Source organism: Schistocerca serialis, chromosome 9, assembly GCF_023864345.2.
Source record: "Schistocerca serialis cubense isolate TAMUIC-IGC-003099 chromosome 9, iqSchSeri2.2, whole genome shotgun sequence".
Lineage (NCBI taxonomy): Eukaryota > Metazoa > Arthropoda > Insecta > Orthoptera > Acrididae > Schistocerca > Schistocerca serialis.
The window spans coordinates 444770858-444788097 of record NC_064646.1 but is presented as its reverse complement, the minus strand read 5'-3'; the positions used below and the strand labels follow the sequence as shown (position 1 = coordinate 444788097).

Here is a 17240-nt window from a genome sequence, read left to right as displayed (position 1 = left end):
CAAGAGTTACTGCCAACAAGAGCCATAGGAATTAGATTTGCCAAATACTTTATTTGGATTGTAGTTACATATGGCCCAGAAGGATGGACATTAAGGAAAAAGAGGAGAAATAATTGAAACCCTTTGAAATTTAGTAGTGAAGAAGAATGGAGCTAATGAAACTGGTTCAAAAGAGTAAATGAAGCAAGAATACTTCTAAAGTATATTTGAAAGAGGAGACTGAAATGGGTGGAACACATTCAAAGGATTAACTGACTGTGAAGAATTGTCATGAAGTGAGAAACAGAAAGGAAGCGCACATAGTAGAAGAGGGTAGATTCTAATCAGAACTAAAGGAAACAGCGAAGTATTAGACCCCGTAAAGAACAAAACTGAGCTGAAAGCTACCCTTCCATACGTTTATATGAAGTTCGCTCGTATTTAAATGTTGTCAGCTGACAACAAAGGTGCACAAATGCATCGCCATGTATTCATTCTTTACCAAATCGCAGAAGTAATTTTTTCATGCAGTAGTCGTTTGCTATGAGTAAGAGCAAAGCCTCGGCACCAGCTGCGAAGTGCGTGCACACATCCGATTTTTGTGCGGAGAAGGAGCTGCTCAAATTCTTCAGGAGTTGTACCCAGTTTACGGCGGCCTACAGTACTGAGTGGAGCGAATGTTAGACGACGGATTCGAGGCTTCAATGACCCTGACTGCTAAGACCGGGTGTCACAAACTATGTGCAAGGCAAATACTGAAAATGGTTACCCGCAACAAAGAGGAAGGAAGGAAGATTAGCATTTACCGTCTCGTCGACAACGTGCTCATCAGAGACGGAGCACAAGTTCTGATTGTTTGAAGAACGGAGACGGATCGGCCGTGCCCTTTCAAAGTAATCATTCCAGCATTAGCCAGGAGCGATTTAGGGAAAGCACAGAAAGCTAAAACTCGATGGCCGGACGCGGATTTCAACCGTCCTCCTCCCGAATGGGAGTGCAATGACAACATAAAGGGGAGAGTTGTGAAGTGGATGAGTATTTTTGGACTACTATCGACACAGAGAACACGTTTTGTTTCGCCACATTGTTACGAGCGACAAAGCGTGGGCATACAACACCAACACATACACTGAGATGACGAAACGTAAGGAATAGCGATACGCACATATAAAGATGGCGATAGTGTCGCGTGCATAAGTTATAGAAAGGCAGTGCACAGATGGAGCTGTCATTTGTACTCACGTGATTCATGCGGAAAGGTTTCGGACGTGATTATGGGCGCACGGCGGAAATTAACACGCTTTCAACACGTTAATAGTACTTGGAGATGGGTGCTGGGACATTCCATTTCGGATATCGTTGGGGAATTCAATAGTCCGCGATCGACAGTGTCGAAGGGTGCCGATAACACCGTATTTCAGGCATTACCTCTCACCACGGACAACCCAGTGGCCGACAGCCTTGACTTAACCACCGAGAGCAGCGGCATTTTCGTAGTGTTGTCAGTGCTAACAGACAAGCAACACTGCGTGAAATAACCCCAGAAATCAGTGTGGAACGAACGACGGACGTATTCGTTAGGAGAGCGTGGCGAAATTCGGCGATAATGGGCTGTGAAGGAACACGACCGACGCTAGTGCCCTTGATAACAACACAACATCGCCTGCAGCGCCTCTCTTGGGCTCGTGACCATACCGGCTGGACCCTAGACGACTGGAACACCGTTACTTGGGCAAATGAGTCCCGATTTCAGTCGGTAAGAGCTGGCGGTAGGGCTCGAATGTGGCGCAGACCCAACGAAGCCATGGACCCAAGTTGTCAACAAGACACTGTAAAAGCTGGTGGTGGGGGTTGCGTTTACATGGGATAGACTGTGTCCTCTAGTCCAACTGAAACGATCATTGACTGGAAATGGCTATGCTCGGCTATTTATTATCGTCTGCAGCTATTCATGGACTTCGTGATTCCAAAAAGCGATAGCATTTTTATGGACTGAAATGCGTCATGTCACCGGGCCACAATTGTTCGCGATTGGTTTGAGGAACATTCTGTACATTTAGCGGCGATGATATGGCCACCCAGATCGCCCGAAGCGAATCTCATCAAAAGTTTATGGGACGTAATCGAGAGGTCGGTTAGTGCAAAAAATCTTGCACCGGCAACACTTCTGCAATTAGGAACGGCTACAGAAACAGCATAGCTCGATATTTCTGCAGTGGACTCTCAAAGACTTGTTGAGTCCGTGCCACGTTGAATTGCTGCACTACACCTGAAAAAAGGAGGTCCGACGCGATATTAGGAGGTATCCCAGGACTATTGCCACTTCGGTGTAGTCAAAACAACAGTGAATGCAGAGGAGCCAGTGAAAAACTTCAAGCAATGTCGCTACTTGAGTCTAATAATGATGACAACCGTTTTCTGGACCAGAAATGCGTTTCTTTGGTCGATTTCATGGAGGTGGTCAACAATCACAGCTGACGATTTCTGCTAAATGCTCACTAGACTAAGACGTCCCATCTAAAATTGCCACCTTTATCTACTGTGCCAAATAATTTCAAATGCTGCTTAACGGTCGCTCACGAATAAGGAAAGTATTTAACAATGAACACCTTCAGTGAACACTAATGTAATACAACTCAGTATTTCAGTGGCTGGATGATATGTTGGTTAAAATTTCATCGCTATGCGAGCTTATTTACAGAAGAAAGACGCTCTTAATGTTGAGAAAAATTGGGGTACTTGATGGATGGTGGACGTGTCTAACCCTCCTGGTGCAGATCGCAGTTCAGCATGCGCAGAGGACAAGTACGTGCAGCTCGTCACTATCTGTCGGACGTTGGGAACGGTCGAGTCATTGGCATGAGGGACGTGGGAGCGTCATGCCGACAGGCCGCTCGGGCAGCTGGCTGTAGAGCAACGGCTGCAGAATGAGCGGTGACGGGATGGACTCAGGACAACATTGTGGCAATAAAGCCAGCCTCGCGTCCTTACAGAAGGACCACAGTATGGAGAGGTGTTACAACTGTTCTACTGCCTCTCACGAGTAGACAGACGACAAAGGCGATATTGGGGTAGAGGTTACAGGCAGAGTGATGTCGCAAACCTCGGTAACAGGCTACTGGAAGCTGAGCAGGGATCTCGATATGTGATGCGTCGTCTGCCGTTGACACCGCACCACAGTCAGCAGAGACTCGCACGGTGTGGGGCCACAGTCAACTGGGACACAGGGTGGTATTAAATGTATTCAGTGGTAAGTGAAGTTTCTGTTCACGATGATCATATCGACGGCAACGATTCCTTAGATTACCTGGTGAAAGGCCACAGGTAGCAGTGATTGGCGAGACTCTTCTGGAATTATCATGTGGAGGGCTGTTGGATATGGCAACAGGCCTGATTTTTGGAGGCGACGTAACACCTCATACTGATTTCGATGATCGACATCAGCTCAGAAAGGAATGAAAATTTAATAATTTAATATACGTTATGTGATGAACACCTACACAAAAATTGATAAATACTAGAAGGGCGCTTCATGGTGTAACATTTTCCACAATCTTCCAAAACACACTGCCAGTTAGCTTGCATATTGTAGATGTCGATTCAGTACGTAACACCAGTGATTTACTCTTTCTACGGGGCCAATCAATAAACTATTCTTCCAACCAATTTCAATAACAAGCGACAAACAATCAGTTATCTTTAAAGGTAATGATTAGGGAAAGGATTAATTCTCCCCAACGCTTCACTTTAGATTTTGCATTTATTGTCACACGCTTCAGTGCAAACCACAGATCACTTAAGTGTAACAATGAGAGAATATTTGCACACGTAATATTTGGTATGTAACTTAAGAATTACTTAATAAACAATAGGAATCTATGATTACTCCTTTAAGCAAACGTATATTTAAGACCATAAACGATAAGGATCAACGGGTAATAAAATCCCATAGAACTAGAGCAAGGATCACCTTCTCAGTCTCTGAATGAAGTCGGTAGGTGACATATAGGACAATCAGACGTACATTCTTGCACCATTGAAGACGATCAGTCATTAAGAACTATAACAACAGATTTAAAAAATTCATCTTAAGCAATTAACATTAATAGCAGATAATTAAGTCACGTCTCAACAAATGCATCAAAACCAAGTCTTTCAGTTCTTTAAAAATGTTGGATCGTCGAATACGCCGGACTACCGACACAGAAGGCTAAATTTTACCAAACAGCAATTTCTCCAAACCTAGAACTATCTCAGTAGTGTACAATCCTTAGGTTATCCAGAACTACTCTAATTCGCCTTTCTTGGGCATAACGGTAGAGTAGATAATTAACCTCTTACTTCATTCTCCTGGAACATTGAGCGGCAATACACGCTCGCGCAGTTCTTACCCCAGCGTGGCTCGGGAAAGAGGATGGCTCCACCAGGAGGAGGAAACTGGACACGGAACTCGTCTAACTCGAGCCACTAAGTTGAGCGAAGACCAGTTGGCGATTTTTAATTATTACCCAAAGCTTGCTGGCCAGCGGACGAAAATTACAGAGACAAAGTTAGCTTTATTTGTGTTCACAAGAACTGATAATTTCTGCAAATGAGATTGCGGCAGAACTACAGCCGTAGTATCAATACGGGAATTCGGGACTGAGGAGAGCAAGTCAACAACGGTCTTTACCCAATAGACCCAACATTTCAGACATACCGAGCAACCGACACCAGTCGTGGCTAAGAGGAACTACCTTAAATATAACTAAATAGAGCACTTAAATGCCACGGGGACCAAACTCCTTAAAACAAGCATATGTACACAATAACAGTGACTGAAGTTAAATATGCCTACGTACTAAAACACAACAGATATTAGCGTACATTAACATAATCTCGCATTTCAGACATCCATTAAATTAATTGGCTACAGTTCACTCTATCTCTCCGCCAGAGAGTACAAGGTTATTTAAACATTTTACAACGTGCTTATCCAAACAGTGACCTACGCCGTCCATGGGAAAACAACGGCTTGCAGAAGGTCCACAGCCAAAAAATTTTTCTTTTTCTTTCTTTTCTTTACGACGCGCGCCTTAAGTAAGTCAGCATGGCGTTCAAATGTACGATCATGCAAGGGGGCAGTAACACACATGCAAGGCAGTTTCCGATCACAAACTCAAAGCAGAGAAACGTTGCCACACAGTTATTAATAGCTCCCACAACACCGGGAGATTGGGCCCGTCAGACGACGACCGTTGCACTAACTAGATGAAAAAGCTTACTTTCAGTGACGACACCTCCTTCTGGAGGTTACTGGTAGCCGCAGACGGACTTCATAGCTTCCCCGGCCCACGAACGGAAACCAAACGTTGTCCAGAGATTTACGGCCTCTTGTGTCCTCACGCCCCGGGTTTTTGGACCCATCCAGACTTAGCATAGAGGGACCGAGCATCCCGCTGCAGAACGGTCGTCCAGGGCCACACACCCGTCTCAACTCCCTCGTCCGCCCTCGGCTCGCGACGCCGCGCCCCCTCCCAACGGGCACACTGGCAGCTCGCTCGCAGAGGCTCCGCAACGCCCTCTAGGAAAACGCGGAAACTCCAGACAGGAGTAAACCAAGGGGAAAACAGGAACCGTGGCAAACGACACGCTTCAACCAGTACTTTATATGACTGGTGCTGTAACGCTAATAACCTCATACCACAAATGTAAATATTAATGTATTCTTACTAGCGTATATTCTCAAATGTCTTGTTCCATTTATTGAGTGACAGTACAAGATACATTCTTTTATAATTCAAAAGTAAAAAAAAACTGTAACTTCACTGACTTATACAAAGGGAACCGATAGGAAGAACTGTATGGTCAGGAAACTTGGAGGGAAGTCCCTCTACAACTGGAATATGTCAACGTGCCGAAGAGAAAGGCGGAAGGGTAATACGTTAGCGAGCACGAATTGGGTTTGTGGTAACGAGCCATCCTGAAGTGGAAAGCGAGAGAAAAATATAGTCAAATTATTATATGTAGCAACGTGCCTCAATGATTATTCCTCTAAGACATTTCACAGCGCGGAGACTAAATTAAAAACAGCAAATTGTTTGAAGAGCCATGGTTGCGTAACAATTTCCACTGATATCGCTGCAGTAGATCTCTCCAACGCCTCCAGAAAGCCGGCCGGTGTGGCCGTGCGGTTAAAGGCGCTTCAGTCTGGAACCACGTGACCGCTACGGTCGCAGGTTCGAATCCTGCTTCGGGCATGGATGTGTGTGATGTCCTTAGGTTAGTTAGGTTTAAGTAGTTCTAAGTTCTAGGGGACTGATGACCACAGAAGTTAAGTCCCATAGTGCTCAGAGCCATTTGAACCATTTGAACCTCCAGAAAAGTAATAGCATGTTTATATTTGTGTCAGAGTATCAATCAATAATTTTACTGGAGTGACTCAAAATAGTGTGAATTTAGAAGCAATTATGTTAAGAGAACATCCTTGACATAAGTAACGTAACCAGCATAAGAGTCGTGTTACCGATATGGAAAGTTTCTGAGTGTTCATAAAAGTGAAGTTAAATATTTGATTTCTTCTAACACTAACAATTAAAGCGTTTTGAAAGACTTGACAGTTTCTTCAGTTAGTCTGAAAGATACTGTAGTATATAAATTAGTTGGCTTAATATAAAAAGAAAATAGCTGCAGAAAATGTTGTTGTTGTTGTAGTCTTCAGTCCGAAGATTGGTATAATACAGCTATCTGTGCTACTCTATCCTGTGCAAACCTCTTCATCTCCGAATGACTTCTGCAACCTACATCCTTTTGAATCTGTTTACTGTAATCGTCTCTTGGTCTTCCACTACAATTTTTACCCTCCACGCTTCCCTCCAGTATTAAACTGGTGATCCCTCGATGCCTCACACATTGTCCACCAACCGATCCCTTCTTCTAATCGGGTTGTGCCACAAATTCTTTTCTCCCCAATTCTATTCAATACTCCTCATTACTTATATGATCCATGCACCCAATCTTCAGCATTCTTCTATATCACTACATATCAAATGCATCTATTCTTTTCTTGTCAAAACTGTTTCTCGTCCATTTTCACTTTCGTACATTGCTTCACTCCATACAAATACTTTCAGAAGACTTCCTGACACTTGAATTTATTTCGATGTTAACAAATTCCGCTTCTTCAGAAATGCTTTTCTTGCCATAGTCAGCCTACATTTTATATCCTCTCTACTTCGGCATCATCACCATTTTAAGTGTGTCTTTTCCTAATCTGATTCTCTCAGCATCACGTGATTTAATTCAACTAAATTCAGTTACCGCTGTTCCCCTACCGTTGTTTTGCTTTAGTTGAAGTTCACCTTATATCCTCCTTTCAAGACGCTGTCTATTACGTTCAACAGCTCGTCCAAGTTCTTTGCTGCCTCTGATAGAGTTACAATATCATCGCCAAACCTCAAAGTTTTTCTTTCTTCTCCCTGGACTTTAATTCCTACTCCAAACTTTTCTTTAGTCCCCTTCACTGCCAGCCCAATATACATATTGCGTAATGTGGTGTCACTGCCAGACACCACACTTGCTAGGTGGTAGCCTTTAAATCGCCCGCGGTCCATTAGTATACGTCGGACCCGCGTGTCGCCACTGTCAGTGATAGCAGACCGAGCGCCACCACACGGCAGGTCTAGAGAGAGACGTCCTGGCACTCGCCCCAGTTGTACAGCCGACGTTAATAGCAATGGTTCACTGACAATTACGCTCTCATTTGCCGAGACGATAGTTAGCATAGCCTTCAGCTACGTCATTTGCTACGACCTAGCAAGGCGCCATTATTCTTTGCTATGTATCTAATGAAGCATGTACAGTAACGAGAGATGTTCACCAATTGTGGATTAAAGTTAAGTATTCAAGCAACTACGTACTTTAATTACTAGACTCAACTCCTTTAACTGTTCCAGACCTCACGACAGTTTGCGTGAGCTTAACAGCGTGCATTTCGGCCTCCTCAAACAACACAGTGTTGGGTCTTCTGCCAACACTACACGTAACATCGGGGATAAGCTACACTATGCGATCAAAAGTATCCAGACACCCCCAACAACATAAGTTTTTGTTATTAGGTGCATTGTGCTGCCACCTCCTGCCAGGTACTCCATATCAGCGTCCTCAGTAGTCATTAGACATCGTGAGAGAACAGAATGGGGCTTGGTAGGTGTTTGGATGTCACTTGTGTTATACGCCTGCTCGCGAGATTTCCACACTCCTAAACACCCCTACGTCCACTGTTTCCGATGTGATAGTGGAGTGGGAACTTGAAGGAACACGTACAGGACAAAAACGTACAGGACGACCTCGTCTGTTGACTGACAGAGATCGCCGACAGTTGAAGAGCGTCGTAATGTGTAATAGATAGACTTCTATCCAGACCATCACACAGGAATTCCAAACAGCATCAGGATCCACTGCAAGTACTATGACAGTTATTTGAGAGTAGAGAAAACTTGGATTTCATGATTGAGCGGCTGCTCATAAGCCACACATCATGCCAGTAAATTCCAAACGACACCTCGCTTGGTGTAACGACAATAAACTTTGACGATTGAACAGTGGAAAAACGTTGTGCTGAGTGACGAATCACCGTACACAATGGGGCGATGCGATGGCAGGGTGTGGGTATGGCGAATGCCCTGTGAACGTCATCTGCCAGCGTGTGTAGTGGCAACAGTACAATTCGGAGGCGGTGGTGTTATGGTGTGGTCGTGTTTTTCATGGAGGGTGCTTGCACCTCTTGTTGTTTTGCGTGGCACTATCACAGCACAGGCCTACATTCATGTTTTAAGCACCTTCTTGCTTCCCACTGCTGAAGAGCAATTTGGCGATGGCGATTGTATATTTCGATCGAGCACGTTCATAATGCACGGCCTGTGACTGAGTGGTTACATAACAATAATGTTTACAGAATAATAATATCTCTGTCATGGACTGGCCTGCACAGAATCCTGACCTGAATGCTACAGAACACCTCTGAGATGTTTTGAAAGGCTGACTTCGTGCCAGGCTTCACCGACCGACATCGATACCTCTCCTCAGTGCAGCCCTCCGTGAAGAGTGGGCTACCATTCCCCAAGAAACCTTCCGGCATCTTATAGAACGTATGCCAGCGCGAGTGGAAGCTGTCATCAGGGCTAATGGTGGACCAACGCCATACTGTATACCAGCATTTCCGATGGAGGGCGCCACGAACTTGTAAGTCATTTTTAGCCGGGTGTCCAGATACTCTTGATCACATAGTGTGCAACCCTGTCTCACTCCCTTTTCAACCAGTATTTCCCTTTCGTGTTCCTCAACTCTTATAACTGCCTACTGGTTTCTATACAAGTTTTAATTAGCTTTTCGCTGCCTGTATTTTACTCATGCTACCTTCAGAATTTCAAAGACTGTATTCCAGTCAACGTTGCCTTTCCTTAAGCTATATTCTAAGAAAACTCGTTGGGTCAATATTGACTTGCGTATTCTTATATTTCTCCGGATTTCAGACTGATCTTTCCAGATTTTGGCTTCTATCAGGTTTTCCATTCTTCTGTAAAGAATTTGTGTTAGTATTTTGCAACCGTGATTTATTCAAATAGTTCTGTAATTTTCACACCTGACAGCACCTGCTTTCCTTGGAACTTGAATTATAGTATTCTTCTTGAAATCTGAAGGTACTTCGATTGTCTCATAAGTCTTCCTCACCAGATGGAAGAGTTTTGTCGTTATTGGCTCTCTCAGGGCTATCAGTAGTTCTAACTAAATGTTGTCTATTACCTGGGATTTGTTTTGACTTAGGTCTTTCAGTGCTCTGCCAAATTGTTCACACAGTATCATGTATCCAATCTCATCTTCATCTGTGTCCTCTTCAATTTCCATAAAGTTGCTCTCAAGTATATCTCCCAAGTGTACGCCATCATCATTTAACCATATAGTAGAGCTGCATGTCCTCGGGAAAAATTACGACTGTAGTTTTCTCTTGCTTCCAGTCGTTCACAGTACCAGCACAGCAAGGTCGTTTTGGTTAGTGTTACAAGGACAGATCAGTCAATCATCCAGACTCTTGCCCCTGCAGCTACTGAAAAGGCTGGTGCCCCTCTTCAGGAACCACACGTTTGTCTGGCCTCTCAATAGACACCCCTCCGCTGTGGCTGCATCTACGGTACGGCTATCTGAATCGCTGAGGCACATAAGCCTCCCCGCCAAAGGCAAAGTCCATGGTTCACAGGGGATCGCTTTAAATTTGCATATTTTTGCTTAAATAAGTCCTACAAAATGTACCTTAGTGCCTATACACTTTATTGTATGAAAAGTGCTTCTAAAAGTGTTGCCATAATAGTTTCAGAGTCTCCATATTCTAGGCAATGTGTTTATCAGTGGTTAATAATTTTCATTAAAAATGTTCTGTATTAAGCTGGTCAGTTAGCAAACATTACAGTCGGAAAGTTTTTGCTACTTGATCATGCTTAACAGGAGGGAATTTTGTAAACGTTGTTAGTGATTGATGCGCTAACTTGGTATCGTTTAATCAGTATGAAGAGTTTATATTTCATTTCTGAATTTTGAAACTTATTAGTAACTGCTCTGAAATCACTTTGGACTGGCGACCATTTCCCATTGACCTGGTGACATATCATTTCTGTGCTTTTGTGAACGTGGGTTCGAATTAGGTTTCCTGTTTCATTTTCTCTTTTTAATACAGCTCAATGTTAGAAAATGAAGTTTACAGTCCGGTTGCTTCTTCTTCTTCTTTTTCTTCGGCGATTCTCTCTATGCGGTAGTTGTTTTCCACTACCACAGGCCCCTTTGTACCAGTGATCCGGTCCTCGATTTCTGTCTTCTACTGCATACTCTATGTATTTTTTCTGTATTAGCACTGGCCTTCCTCTTCTTCTTCTTCTTGTGCCGGATGGCTCGTAGTTTAAAACCTTATTTCGCCACTTATTGTCGGATATTTGTTATACGTGCCGGTACCACTGATTCGCTGTATTCCCAAAGTTTTTGTTATAGAGCATGTTATCTGCATTTTGTTCCGTACCTCCTCATTTCGTGTCCTATCTTGCCTCGTTAACTGCAGACATCTCTTTAGGTAGTCCGTTTGCACATGGCTCCCAGATAAGCAAGACATGGGAGCCAATACTGAGCTCGATCGAAGCGGACGTGAGATGCGACAGGGGCGGCGAGCGGAAGGCTTCTGGGACTCTCCCCTGCTACACAGCAACCACCCTCTCCCCCCCCCCTCCCACCAACCGAGCACAGGAGGAGGGGGGGGGGGGGCGAGCTGTGAGACCCGAACTCTGGACTGGCAGGCATAAACAAGGCATAAACAATGGCAGCACGCAGCAAACACATCATTCCATCAGCACCACATCATGATGGCGGAATGGTTATTCACCGAAATAACGTGAACCTCAACGACTGGATCCGGCACTACACCCCAGAACCTTGAAAAACATTAGTAATTCATACTATTCTATGCAAAACCCGAGACTCTCTCTTGCCCACTTATATTCTCGAACTGATAGCGTTGCACATGAACCTTAGCTATCTATTATTGCTCCGAAACATTTATAGCTTCCTCAGCATTTTATTTCTCCTTTGTCTGCGTCCTTTGTCACGAAGCCCTGCCCACACACATGCACTCCGTCTTGTCCAGAGAGATTCCGAAACCCCTTTTACTATAACCCCTTTTACTATACTCCTCCTTGAGCTTTTCAGCTTTTATCCCATATCCTCTTCATCTTCAGAGAATATTACCTGGTCACTCGCAAACAAAAAAGAGTGGATAGTATCATCACCACTCTTTATTCCCATGTCTCAGCATTTCCTACAGAATCTATTCAGTGCCTGACCCAAGTAAATGTTAGAAGAAGTAGGTGACATCCCACAAGCTTGTTTCAGACCTTTGCCAAGTAAATACTTCGCGAACGTTGTTTCCAATATTAATCATTACTTTTCTGTTCTTGTATAACATTTTAACCAGGTTTATACATTCTTCTTTTGCAATAGCCAGTCTCGATAGTTCCCATAATGATATTCTGCATGTCCACAAAGGTTATCTACACGCTTTCATCTTTACTCCTACATTTTCTCAGTAACTGTGTGATACATTGAATGTTATCGAGACTCGATCGTCTTTGCCGGAAACCCCGCCGGGCGGTGTGGCCGAGCGGTTCTATGCGCTTCAGTTTGGCACCGCGTGACCGCTACGGTCGCAGGTTCGAATTCAGCCTCGGGCATGGATGTGTGTGATGTACTTAGGTTAGTTTAGGTTTAAGTAGTTCTAAGTTCTAGAGGACTGATGACCGCAGATGTTAAGTCCCATAGTGCTCAGAGCCATTTGAATCATTTTGAACCGGAAACCCCTTTGCTCTTCACATAAAGTGGACACATCTTTTTACATCATTTTCTTACGGAAAATTCTGGAAAGAAGCTGTTGTTGGGATAGCATTTATTCCCATATAATTTGCGCAGACATGGGTGTCCACAGAAATTTATCCAAGAGAGGGAAAAATTCTGAAATTGTCATTTTTTGTATAATTGATTCAATGCGTTTCGAAACGTATCGTGCCCAAGGAAGTAAATTTGGCTGAAAGCATGAAACGATTAATAGTTGAGCATATCTCAGCAGAATATGCAAACATCTTTTTTTTTCGTCTTTATGTTTGCATGTCTTAATGTTTATTTGTGTAAATGATTTTGAAGAAAATGTGATTCTAAAGCCCTGTTTCTGTGGGCTTGCTTCGCTACACTGATACCCGGGGGCAATATACGATTAGGTCGTGTGAGAAACTTCCCAAAACCGTCCTCCAGTTGGCCGATACACTTCACTTTTAACAGTTTGGAACAGAACCAAGAGATGTTCTTCGGTTTGTCACATTATTGTGTAGTCATGCCATTTGGACTGAAGAATTTGTATCTCTAAGAGTGAATTTCCCGAGAAGATCGTGACAAATGAAAAGCAAAAACAAGACTGACTGTGATAGCTAAAGTCACAGTATTTCCATCCTACTTGTCAGCCCTAAATCTCTAGGTTAATAGAGTCGCAGCAACCAGTGCTAGATTTCTTAAATGAATACAAGACCAGTAGCAGAATTCCAGGAGGGGACATGTGTCCCTCTTGCCCTGTCATCACTAGTGGACGCATACTGTTTGCTCACCTTCTTTACATATCTAGGAGATATATGAGAAATTCCACCCCATGGGTGGGTATTCTCCCACCTCTACTTTCCTAAAAAGGTTCTGTTTTATCACTACAGTTCCTCTATATTTCAGAAGTTCCATTCGTATATTTCCTGATCCTAGGACCTTACTTACTTCTGCTTTAGACAGTGGTGTTTTCACAAACTCCACCGTTAGTTCTATATTGTTTTCTTCTTCTCTCTTAACTTCTTCATCTTTGCGGTCCAACCTCTTTTTCCGCAATTACGTCGAATAGTGTCTTATCCATTCCTGAGTAGGAATATTTCATAAAGTAATGGCCATTGAAATTGCTACACCGCGAAGAAGACGTGCTACAGACGCGAAATTTAAGCGACAGGAAGAAGATGCTGTGATATGCAAATGATTAGCTTTTCAGATCATTCACACAAGTTTGGCGCCGGTGGCGACACATAAAACGTGCTGAGATGAGGAACGTCTCGAACCGATTTCTCATACACAAACAGCAGTTCACCGAAGTTGCCTGGTGAAACGTTGTTGTGATGCCTCGTGTAAAGAGGAGAAATGCGTACCATCACGTTTCCGATTTTGATAAAGGTCGGATTGTAGCCTATCGCAATTGCGGTTTATCGTATCGCGACATTGCTGCTCGCGTTGGTCGAGATCCAATGACTGTTAGCAGAATATGGAGTCGGTGGCTTCAGGATGGTAATACTGAACGCAGTGCTGGATCCCCACGGCCTCGTATCACTAGAAGTCGAGATAACAGGCATCTTATCCGCGTGGCTGAAGCGGATCGTGCAGCCACGTCTCGATCCCTGAGTCAACAGATGGGGACCTTTGCAAGACAACAACCATCTGCACCAACAGTTCGACGACGTTTGCAGTAGCATGGACAATCAGCTCGGAGACCATGGCTGCGGTTACCTTTGACGCTGCATCACAGACAGGAGCGCCTGCGATGGTGTACTCAACGACGAACCTGGGTGCACGAATGGCAAAACGTCATTTTTTCGGATGAATCCAGGTTCTGTTTACAGCGTCACGATGGTCGTATCCTTTTTGGCGACATCGCGGTGAACGCACACTGGAAGCGTGTATTCGTCATCGCCATACTGGCGTATCACCCGGCGTGATGGTATGGGGTGCCACTGGTTACACGTCTCGGTCACCTCTAGTTCGCATTGACGGCACTTTGAACAGTGGACGTTGCATTTCAGATGTGTTGGGACACGTGGCTCTACCCTTCATTCGATACCTGCAAAACCCTACATTTCAGCAGAATAATGCACGACCGCATGTTGCAGGTCCTGTACAGACCTTTCTTGGCTCTGAGCACTATGGGACTTAACTGCTCAGGGTATCAGTCCCCTAGAAGTTAGAACTACTTAAACCTAACTAACCTAAGGACATCACACACATCCATGCCCGAGGCAGGATTCGAACCTGCGACCGTAGCGCCTAGAACCGCTCGGCCACTTCGGCCGGCCCGGGCCTTTCTGGATACAGAAAATGTTCGACTGCTGCCCTGGCCAGCACATTCTCCAGATCTCTCAGCAATTGAAAACGTCTGGTCAATGGTTGCCGAGCAACTGGCTGGTCACAATATGCCAGTGACTACGTTTGATGAACTGTGGTATCGTGTTGAAGATGCATGGGTAGCTGTACCTGTACACGCCATCCAAGCTCTGTTTGACTCAATGCCCAGGCGTATCAAGGCCGTTATTACGGCCAGAGGTGGTTTGGGTACTGATTTCTCAGGAGCTATGCACCCAGATTGCGTGAAAATATAATCACATGTTAGTTCTAATATATTTGTCCAATGAATACCCGTTTATCATCTGCATTTCTTGTTGGTGTAGCAATTTTAATGGCCAGTAGTGTTATATTCTTTAAATACCAGATCAGGGCCACTTAATGCTGTAAAAAGGTAACACTTACTAACCTGCATCAAGAAACAAGCTAAGCCGGACGTTGACTAACGTTGCACTTTAGGAGTATAGGAGTGCACACGTGGCGGAGTAGCCGCTGTGTGACTGTAAGCTGTACGCAGGACTGCCAGACTCACCGAAGACGTAGAAGATGGACTGCCAGCCGACCTCCTTGGCGAGCAGCCCGCAGACGGGCATGGAGACGACGGTGCCCACGTAGCTGCCCGAGAACGCCAGCGTCGCCATGCGGCTGCGCTCCAGCGGCGGCGCCCAGCGCGCCCACACCGCGTGGATGCACGGGTACGTCACGCCCTGCGGGCACGCGGGAGGCGAGCGGCCGGGTGAGAGCGTGGCCGGTCACTCGGTGCGCACGCGCAGCATGCAGGCGCTGCCCTCGCTACAGTGGGTTCGTGCTGTAGTCGTCCCAACACTGCATCTGTACAACTCTGCACGATGGTCTATCTTTGCAACAGCTGCAACCTAAGGCCACATTCAAGCCTCGGTCTCCCTTTAGCAGTTTACCCCCACACTTGCTGCCATTACGAAATTACCGACAGCTTGGTTTCTCAGGAGTTGTCCTATCAACATACCGCTCGAATCTTCTCCGCAGAAAGTTGCTTGCCATATCAGGACTCGAACAAGGGACCCTATCCTTCCACAGGCAAGTGCTCCATTCCGACCACGACCCATTACCTGTCCTTAAAGCTGCAATTCAGTGTATGGCGGAAGTGGTACAGTGTCTCGTGCTTGGATAGTTCACTTGATAGAGCATTTGCCCGGAAAAGGCATTGGTTCTTGCTTAGAGTCCCGCCACGGCACACAGTTTTAATCTGCCAAGAAATTTAAAATCAGCGCTTATTCTGATCCTGAGTGAAAATTTTATTCTGGAACCTACCGCTTGGCTAACAATAACAATGAAATAACGGCGGGTATGCATAACGTAGTGTCTCCGACGCGTGCAAGATATTCCCACAGAATTATTCAGATTTTCCGTAGAGACAACCGTGACATAACTATTCCACCTGCTATGCGAGATATATTCTCACACTTCAGGAAAAATGTAATAATCGCAATTTAGAAGAAGCCAGGCGCTGACAGGCGTGAATACTATCGAATCATCTGCTTAATAAGTCATGGCTGCAAGATACTGTCACTATTTATTTACAGAGGAACGGGAAAAGTGTTAGAAGACGACTTTGAGCTCCGTAGAAATGTAGGAACATCCGAGGCAGTGCTCATCCTTACCACCAAAGATAATTGTAAGAAAGGCAGACCTACATTATAACGTTTTTCATACTTGGAGAAGCCTTTTCGAATCGTTGACTGCAATACATTCTTTTAAAATTCTGAAGGTATCAGGGTCAAATACAGGGAGCGAAAGTTACATACTGCATGTGCAGAACCCAGACTGCAGCTGTAAGAGTCGGAGGGCGTGAAAGAGAAACAGTCGTTCAGAACGGAATGAGGCAGAGTTGTAGGTTATCCCTGATGTTAATCAATGTGTACATTAAGAAAGCACTAGAGGAAACGATGGAGACAGAAAACAAATTATAGTCGAGACAGATGAAATATTAAGGTTGAGATTTTGCGATGAAATTATAATTCTGTTAAACAGGGCAAGCAGTTGGAAGAGCAGTTCAACGGAATGGATAGTTACTGAAAATAATTCATAATATAATCGCCAACAACAGAAAAACTAGCGTATTGGAATGTAGTCGAGCTGAGAGGTGACACTTTGTGGGTTAGCTTAGGAAATGAGGTACCAAAAGTAGTAGACGAGTTTTGCTATTTGAGCGGCAAAATAACTCGTGATACTCGATGTATGGGGAATATAAAATGCAAGCTGGCTGTAGCAAGGGAAGCATTTGTAAAAAAGATAAATTTATTGACATAGAATATAAATTTAAACCAGCGTAGTAAGAGAAGATAGATTGCTACAAACCTTAGAGATAAGTTGCAGAAAAGCATAATTAAAAGACAATTACACATAAACTTTCGTCCTCAATCTTCGTCAGAAATAGAGAAAAACACACCATCATTCATACAAGCAAGCACACCACATGCACATATGACCGCCAACCCCGGCAGCCAGAGCCACAATGTGTGCAGGAAGTGTCCTTGCTTTGTGTGAATGAATGGTTTCTCTTTGGTTTTTCCCGATGA

The 17240-nt window shown here is 44.4% G+C and overlaps 1 protein-coding gene across 1 annotated transcript in view; it reads right to left on the bottom strand.

The window, feature by feature from the left end:
• The window catches only part of LOC126418758 (vesicular glutamate transporter 2-like), a 237729-nt gene that overhangs the window by 44076 nt on the left and 176413 nt on the right, over positions 1-17240 (bottom strand). The window contains exon 5 of the mRNA XM_050085683.1: positions 15215-15389. Within this exon, the coding sequence (XP_049941640.1) occupies positions 15215-15389 (175 nt within the window). The remainder of the gene's footprint in view (positions 1-15214; positions 15390-17240) is intronic.